This window comes from Zootoca vivipara, chromosome 5, assembly GCF_965207765.1.
Source record: "Zootoca vivipara chromosome 5, rZooViv2.hap1.1, whole genome shotgun sequence".
Classification (NCBI taxonomy): Eukaryota; Metazoa; Chordata; class Lepidosauria; order Squamata; family Lacertidae; genus Zootoca; species Zootoca vivipara.
In genome coordinates, this window is record NC_142588.1 from 87201740 (window position 1) to 87211075 (window position 9336).

Here is a 9336-nt window from a genome sequence, read left to right on the forward strand (position 1 = left end):
ACCACAGAGCCTAGGGCTTGCCGATCAGAAGGTCGGTTGGTTCGAATCCCTGCGACGGGGTGAGCTTCCGTTACTTGGTCCCTGCTCCTGCCAACCTAGCAGTTCGAAAGCACGTCAAAGTGCAAATAGATAAATAGGTACCGCTCCGGCGAGAAGGTAAACGGTGTTTCCGTGCGCTGCTCTGGTTCGCCAGAAGCGGCTTAGTCATGCTGGCCACATGACCCGGAAGCTGTACGGCAGCTCCCTCGGCCAGTAAAGCGAGATGAGTGCTGCAACCCCAGAGTCGTCCGCGACTGGACCTAATGGTCAGGGGTCCCTTTACAGCAAAATAATGATCTCCTAACAAACAAATGGTTTGCCTGATAAGGTACTGTATAGCTGTTCCAATGAGTGCTTAATTTTACTTTACTTCATATGTGGTAATGTGATACGTAAATTCAGGTTTAGAGTGATGTTTTCATGCCAGGCTCCATATACATGTTTCTGCATTGCTTGTGAAAAGAGGTGGCAGCATGTTCAGAATCTTGGACCTCTGTATGCACTGTGGACAAAGTTTTCAGCAGCCAGCCCTTCGTGTTTCTGCTTGGTGGGGTGCTTGGGAATAATAGGCCTGTTTGGAAGTAGAGGCTTCAATTTTTGTTGTTTTTTATGCCACCACTTCAAGAGGACAGCCCAAGTTCTAATGGGAAATCCTGCCCTCCTCCTCGTTTACATGTTTTGATTTGAATTAGTAATATTGCAATTGTCCATTATATAATGGCATCATATTGTATGTTTCCATAGGAACATCTCTTTTATCCCTCCCTGCCATGTTGTTTCATAACTGAGCACTGTGGGCTATTAATAACCCAAGACCATCAGCAGTAGGGTTTTAGACTGACTGAAAGACATTTTGTGTTTGCAAGGTGTTCTTTATCTGTAACAGATTGAGATGTATGAATGTTACAAGAGTAAAAGTAGTAGTTGAGGTGTTCAGTTAGCTCTGCATCCTGTGGCAAATAGATAAATTACATGGAAATTGTGTTGAAGCTAGGGTGAAATGGAAGCATCCACAATTAAATACATAAGCCCCTTTCAGATCCACTCTGAAATGGTTCCCATTAGTGATCGTTTATGCTGTTTTGTGTATATGAATGAAGTTTTCTACTAATATTCAGTATTAGACTCTGCAGAAATAGGTTTACCTCACATGCTATGCATCCACCTTGGCATCTAGCTTGTGCTGCAGAGTTCAATTTCTCGTCTAATGTGTCAAGTCAGTTTTTTGGACTGAATTCTGTTACGTGTTTCAGACACTGGTGCAGAAGTGCCTGATGTTGTGCATTCTTCTGGGAACGGTACTTTTCTTCTTGTAGAGCAAACGTTTACCCCAAATGTTGTGCCTCAGAAAATTGCATGTATCTCAGCTTTCCTTGCTAGTGGCATTCTTCTGCTAAAATACAAAATTGTACTAGAACAGTACTTGATTATTACCTCTCCCTCTCATTTATTGTAAAGGAACAAATTCTGAGCTGTCTAATCCCTCTGAAACAGAATCGGAAAGGAAAGATGAACTGAGTGATTGGTCATTAGCAGGAGATGATGACAGGGAGAGTCGACACCAGCGTGACAGCAGAAGGCGTCCACCGGGGGGAAGAGGGCGCAGTGTTTCTGGAGGTCGTGGACGTGGTGGTCCCCGAGGTGGGAAGTCCTCTATAAGTTCTGGTATGTATTTGAGAGGCATATTTTGTGTGTTGTGATTGCACTGAACTACTTCCCTGTTTCTTGATAGTGGTTGATTTTTAATATTTTAAAGTTAAAATATGAGTTGAAAACTGTGTCAAATGAAAACGTGCTCTTACTCGTTTTGTCATTTCCTTTAAGTGCTGAAAGACCCAGACAGCAACCCTTACAGTTTACTTGATAACACAGAGTCTGACCAGACTGCAGACACAGACGCAAGTGAATCACACCACAGCACTAACCGGCGTAGGCGATCTCGTAGACGAAGAACTGATGAGGATGCTGTCTTAATGGATGGGATGACAGAATCAGACACAGCATCTGTTAATGAAAATGGCTTAGGTATGTAAATAGTCTTATCAGCTTTGTATAACTGTAAAAAATATAATAGTCACTCTTCATTTTCTTAACTAGCACTTTATTCTACACTTGTTTCCTTGTGGTTCAAAACTGTGTCCTCATCTGTTGCAGTATTAAAAGATTTTAGCTCTATATTGGACTGGAATCTTTTGGACCAAAAGGCTATGTAAGGCTGACTTTCATTTGATTGTTGTCTTAGAGATGCCTTCTGATGTCATATCTAGAGTTTTGCAACACTATCTCAGCTACCCTGTTACCATATATGCATCCAGTCCAATTTTAGCCTTAGTCCATAGTACAGTGGTACCTCAGGTTACAGACGCTTCGGGTTACAAACTCCGCTAACCAGGAAGTGGTTGCTCCAGGTTAAGAATGGAAATCGCGCGCCAGCAGGAGACCCCATTAGTGAAAGCGTGCCTCAGGTTAAGAACCATTTCAGGTTAAGAACGGACCTCTGGAATGAATCAAGTTCTTAACCCGAGGTACCACTGTAATGGGATAGCAGGGTATACATTGAACTCATTCATAAGGCTTCATTCCATGTAGATATCTGCTATCGACTTGGTGGGAAAGTCAGAGGAGCCAGGCCTTAATTTCACATTTGTTTACTTCTCAAGAATTAGAGTCCCCTTTGCCTTCTCTAGGTCTTAAATGGTTTTATTGCTGAATTTGTTAAATGAACTTTGGGAAGAAGGAAATTGAGGCCAGGAGAAGACTCCCAATTTCTTGCTCCTCTAAGGCTGTGATTCAAAACATGCTTAAAAATAAGTAGGGCTTCTGTGTATGTGATTTCAGGTCTAGGGTTTATTTTCAGTGTCTAAGAATAGCCATTTACAGTTTAAGCAAATCACACCAAGGAAAAAAAATCTTTCTCATGAGATGGGGAATTAATTTCTTTAGCCAATGTTTAACTTTCAGTATCAACTTAGTGTGATAACAGCTTAAACAGAGTTGCAATTGCTTTTTTCAGTCCCCTGATGTGTAAAACATTTTTGCTCTACTTAGCCATTCTGAATATTTTTTCCTTTGAAAGTCTTGTGTGCTAAATAGCCAGGAGAAGAATTTGGTCACCGAGAAAGTTCATAGTAAAACTTTGCAATTGCAGATGATAGAGACAAAAAACCCCAGCGACGCAATCGTAGTCGCAGGCGTCGTTTCAGGGGTCAGGCAGAAGATAGACAGCCAGGTAACTCGAGTGGAGAGGTGAACCACCTCGGGTCACAAGCATGAAGGAATGCTCTGCGTTTGCTGTTTGTGTACCTTCTAAAATATATGTAAAGCTGTCTTTTGTAAATAATGATTGCTTAATACTAATCAAACTGCAGGGTGAGAAATTGTCAGTGGGGCATGTTCTAGTTTTTATAATAAAACTAATACTATTGCCTTTTATTTGGTGTACTTCCACTGTAAAAATGTGTATAGACTTTACTTAATCGCTGTTGAAATTAGAGGACAACTATAAATGAATGTCATAGGTGCAAGGGTATGTATGCCATGTTGCAAGTAACACTGTCAGACAGACTCTTCCTTTGGCCTTCTGGCATCTTTCCCTAACATACATAAAAGGTATGTTAGCCAAGTTCTAGTGCTGTAGCAAACCAGGATGCATGGAGCCTTCCTGTCCTTTGAATCAAACTTACATCTCTTGCTTTTAAGAACACCAGAAATCACAACTAAATTAAAACAAAAAATTGTTGCATGTTCATGCTTTGATAATTGTGGTTTGACAGATTTTTTAAAAAAATACATACTAACACCTTACATATTTTAAAGGTGTAAAATAACTTTCAGTATAATTCTAAGTGTTGCAACTGTAAATTCCTTGTTTGTTGTGCTATTTTTTTTATTTCCCCCCTAAAATGTAGTGTCTGTATTTCACTAAAGTAATTATTGGTGATTACTGTTGCGTTTGCTATATTATCCCCACACAACAGCTTAAACAAGCTATTGAACAACAGAGGCATACCACACACAATCCATCTGCAGCTTTTGTCAAATGATGGCATAAATTTGCTTCTGCAGAAGCATAGAATTGGAAAATACCAGAAAGGCATATAGAAGGGCTGTTGCTAAGTGGCAGAGCTCATGCTTTCCATACAAAAGGTCCCATTTTAGTCCCCAGCATAGAATCATAAAATTTTAGGGTTGGAAGGGACCATCTAGTCCAACATGCAGCGATCTCTTTGCCCAACGCTGGCCTCGAACCCACAACCCTGAGATTAAGAGTCATGCTCTACCGACTGAGCAATCCCAGGACCCAAGGTAGGGCTTCTCCAGGTAAGGCTGGGAAAGCCTCCTGTAAGAAACCCCAGAGAGCCATCGCCAGTCAGTATTGACAGTACTTAGCTAGAGGGACCAGCGTCTGACTCCGTATAAGGCAGCGTCATATGTTTATAGGCTTACATCACCTTCTAAAGATGAACTATTGTGAAAGCATACTGGATTAATCTTAAATTTTGGAAGAGCTAATGTCTGGTGGTCATTGTCACATGAAGCATCTTCAGAAACATGGCTATGTCTGCACTGTTAGGTTTTTCTTGCTACACGTTGTGCATGTAGATGTGCGATCCAGACTGCTGCATTGAACTGCACTGTGCTCTTCTCCCTCTCCAACATAATGGTTGTACATGGCAATCTAAAGGAACACCTATTCCCCTTATGTGGATAATTATAAGCAGAAGCAGATTGCTTAGATACAGTTCTGCAGCACTGTTAATGAAGACATTAACCCCCTTGGCGGACAGGAAACGTGAACCTGTTCTGAAGCTATAATTGCTGTGCACATTAGGTCCAGTCGTGACCGACTCTGGGGTTGCAGCGCTCATCTCGCTTTATTGGCCGAGGGAGCCGGCGTAAGCTTCCGGGTCATGTGGCCAGCATGACTAAGCCGCTTCTGGCGAACCATAGCAGTGCAAGGAAACGGCGCTTACCTTCCCATCGGAGCAGTACCTATTTATCTACTTGCACTTTGACGTGCTTTCGAACTGCTAGGTGGGCAGGAGCTGGGACTGAGCAACGGGAGCTCACCCCGTCATGGGGATTCGAACCACCAACCTTCTGATCGGCAAGTCCTAGGCTCTGTGGTTTAACCACAGAGCCACCCGCGTCCCAGTATACAGTACCAAATGATAAAACATTCAAAACATATGTAGACAGTTGGGGTTTAGAATCTCCCTTTTTCCCTCGCCCAGCAACCAATCCTGAAATCTTAGAAGTTTTGAGAAATGTATTGTGATATAAAAAACTTGTAAGGCATCTGCATAAATGGGCCCTGTTGTTTTGCAATCAATGGTGGCTGCTCAGTTCTTAAACATCAAGTAATTTAAGCAAAAATATTTTTTTTCCTCCTCACAGTAACAGTTGCTGATTATATATCAAGAGCAGAATCTCAGAGTAGACAAAGAAACCTCCCAAGGGAAACACTGGCCAAAACCAAGAAAGAAATGGTAAGAAAAATTACAGGAAACAAAATGATAGTTAATAGAAATACGTGGTCTCTTCCTGTGTGTGTATAGAATAAATTACCACAAGGCAACTATTCATTGACACTACAACATCAGAGGAGCGTGACTACAAATGCTGTTAAATGTAGTTTCCCATCATCCTGGTGCTCAGATACACAATAGGGAAACACAATCTGGTAGCACTGGCATAGGTCCTTACATTGATCTACATAGCAATTTTATAGGAGCCTATGTCTGAATCCTTCCCATTAGTGCTGACTGCCAAACCGTTGTTAGTCTTTTGCCTCAAGTAGGCTGGGGTGGGGAAGGTGGCGGCATGTTAATATTTTACATAATAGGACAATTAAGGCGGGAGTACTTGGCTACATATCAGCCCTGCTGGGTCACACCAAAGGCCCATGTGATCCCAGCCTTCTGTTCTCACAGCAGCTAACCAGGTGGCTATGAGAAAGCCCATAAGCTGGACATAAGCCCAATAAACATAAATGTGTTCAATGAAGAAGGCTTATCCTATTCATATATTCTCCACCTATAAAAAATAATGGCGATTCATGCCCCCCTTTCCTCAGAGACAATTCATGTATGGAGTTAATTGTCACAAAATGGCTTACATAGCAAATGTTTTTAACAGGATTTTAAAATAAAATGATTTAATTATTTGAAAAGGTCAAGGAATTGACAAACAGAACACTGGAGGTAGAATATAGAGGTACCAGAAATGAAATGTATTTATATTTAAAACTTGCTTTTCTAGTAACATCTGAATTTGAGAGGAGGGAAAATAGTAGCTTATGTTGTGAATGATTCATGTCACAGTCTTGTCACTAAATTTTTAAATTTTATTTTCAGACAAAAGATGTGATTGAAGAAGTTGGCCTTTCTGAAAAGGCCATAAATGGCCCTGCAGTTATTTCTGAGACTGAGCCTTCAAAGTTGCAGCATAGTCCTGAAGAAAGGCCTAGTATTGTACAAGAAGATGGGAATAAACAGGACGAAGCTGTGCTGAATGGTGTTTCATAAACAGAGTTCCTAGTTTACAGTTCTTTTACATTTACATTTTACAATAGTGCTTGTATAAGCTTGCCAAAGATAGAATATGGATCGCGAGTCTTGACACCGCACTTTCAGTTCCTCCATTTTGGAAAACAGAACGGGGAGGGATCCTGAAGAAATCCAATGTTGAACATACCTTGACACCTACTGTGTTATAAATATCATCAGATGTGCCTTGAGAATAGTATATGTAACATTTAAATAAAAACAAATTGCTGGCTATAGGAAATGTTATTTTGTTTTCAAAATATGGCAGAGATGTGGGGGGATCCCTAACGTAACCTTCTTTGTGAAAGCATTAGCTGCTTTTGTTACATTTTTAATAATATGCAACCACTTCTTCACCTGAGGAAAACTAGAAAAAAAAAATGCAGTCTAAAATATTTTGCACTGAATTGTAATTTCTCCATTAGTTTAGTCTGGAAACTGGTCTGTTTTAATACATTGTTTTTTAAATGCTGTATGTAGTGGGGAAAATACTGCAGACCACTGGAATACATTTATTAAATTCTCAATCTGCAGGGATATTGGGCGACATTGGCAGTGACTGTTCTACATTGAGGCTTTGTTTGATTTATTTATTAAACTGTACAGTATTTAAAAATCAAACATAGCTTTAGTTAAAACACTTAAGCTGAATTAGTCATGTCCATTAAGACATAACCAGAACTACTGAAAAGATCAATTTCCAGAAAGTTTATTCTGTATAAACTACATACGTTAGTCCTTAGAGTATTTTTATTTTTGTTTTGGTTGTTTGATGTGCAATATGTTTTTGTATGCTGGTAGAAAAATAAATAAACTTTGATCTTCCACTGGTTGATCCTTAAGTACTTGCCACAGTCATGAATTTATTACAGCAATCTATTAAAGATTTAGAGTGATCTCTTTGTGACAAGGCTACTTACCACCTGTATGAGCTGAATGAGACAGGATGGCAGGAAATCAGTGACTAGGTTTGCCTTTATTCCGTAAAAGTTTCAATGCAGCCAGAGATCATTTTCCTGATCTAAATTGCCCCCTGCTGCATTTTACCCCAAGGAAAGTGGCAAACAGCTGCATTCAGGGGTAATTGCCATTAAGAAGGAAAGATTAAACCTTTTTTCCAGTGTCTCAAAACTGATAGTTTTTTCTTTTAAAATGTATTAAACCACTACGCAGGAGACCCACATGCAGATCCTCTGCCATGTTGTCTAGTTTGATATAAAATATAAAAGCAAAAAAATAGCTTTTCACATGCACTAGAGGTGCATTACAAGCCACTTATTTTGTGCACGTTAAGACAATTATCCCCAACTAAAAAAACTCTAGTAAGGTAGTAAGCTACATGAATTGGGTAACAGATTTAAATGTTACCCTACCCATGCAGATCCTTGTCCTTTACCTCTCATTCCTTTACTCTTGAGTAGAAATGGTTTTATTGATACCTTGGAGTGAGTGAACCTGAAATTGGCATGCTCCCTTGAGTATGTATACCAGGCATGTTCAAAGTCCGTTTTGGGGGCCTAATCTGGCCTGCCGGTTCCTGTGGCAGTTTTCTTTCCTGGGGTAAAGTCCTAAAAAAAGCTTAACTACTAACATAAGGTTAACAACCTGGTTGCTGCTTTGGTCGGCCCTCAATTTCATCAAATCTGGCCCTCTTTGAAAAAGGTTTGGATACCACCGATGTACACCATACCTACAAAATACACTTTCCTCCTCGGAAGTATCCTGGGCACCACTATTAAGGGTTGGTGGGAATTGTAACTGGGAGATAAATTACAGTGCCCAGAATTCTTTGAGGGGAAAATGTGCTTTCTTTGGAGACATGTAGCAGCCACGTACCACTGCCTTTCATGTTTTGTTTCCTTCAACTGACAAGGCTTATGCTATAAGTATTGCTATGGGTTAGTGGGGGAACAAAGAAGCTCTAGATTCCTGGGTGTCCCATTTCTTCTCTATATTCTTGGGTGCTGGGGTTTAATCAGAGCCTTGATAATTAAGGTAAGCTGACATGATGAGCTTGTTTTTCTGCCAGGCAGAGGGAGATGATGGCCCTGCTATTAGGTAAAGGTACCCCTGACCATTAGGTCCAGTCGCAGATGACTCTGGGGTTGCAGCGCTCATTTCGCTCTATAGGCCAAGGGAGCTGGCGTTTGTCCGCAGACAGCTTCCAGGTCATATGGCCAGCATGACTCAGCCACTTCTGGCGAACCAGAGCAGCACATGGAAACACCGTTTACCTTCCCGCAAACACCTATTTATCTACTTGCACTTTGACGTGCTTTCGAGCTGCTAGGTAGGCAGGAGCTGGGACCGAACAACAGGAGTTCACCCCATCTGGGGATTCGAACCACCGACCTTCTGATTGGCAAGCCTTAGGCTCTGTGGTTTAACCACAGAGCCACCCGCGTCCCGCCATTAATCCATTGCAAAAGCAGCCTACAAGACAAAAGACTAGGTAACTGAGGGGGAGGTTGCCAAGGCAATGTGGATATAATGTCACACAGAAAAATCATTTTACACAGGTTTTTTGTCAAGGTGATCTGGGAACGAGGGAGAGGAAATTAGAACTCCATGCAGAGGAGGCTGCACTGAAAGGAGGGGGGGGGGCATGAATGGCTATGGCTTTGGACCAAAACTTGCTGAAGCTATTACAGGAGTAATGTACCGTACATAATGCTCTGTACGCCCCTCCTGAAGGCTTCAAGTGTAAATGTGTGTGAATAAACCATATTTCTAAGACCCTGCAGCTTCT

The 9336-nt window shown here is 41.2% G+C and overlaps 1 protein-coding gene across 4 annotated transcripts in view; it reads left to right on the forward strand.

Moving 5' to 3' along the window:
* Nucleotides 1-7429, forward strand: part of FXR1 (FMR1 autosomal homolog 1) — a 37747-nt gene extending 30318 nt beyond the window's left edge. The window contains exons 13-17 of one of the 4 annotated variants that reach the window (XM_035132625.3): nucleotides 1498-1704; nucleotides 1864-2064; nucleotides 3188-3268; nucleotides 5437-5528; nucleotides 6396-7429. In XM_035132625.3, coding sequence (XP_034988516.1) covers nucleotides 1498-1704; nucleotides 1864-2064; nucleotides 3188-3268; nucleotides 5437-5528; nucleotides 6396-6566 — 752 coding nt within the window. In that variant the 3' untranslated portion in view covers nucleotides 6567-7429. The remainder of the gene's footprint in view (nucleotides 1-1497; nucleotides 1705-1863; nucleotides 2065-3187; nucleotides 3269-5436; nucleotides 5529-6395) is intronic. The other 3 variants (XM_035132627.3, XM_035132628.3, XM_088669221.1) reach the window with 3 other exon arrangements.
* Nucleotides 7430-9336: the final 1907 nt, after the last annotated feature.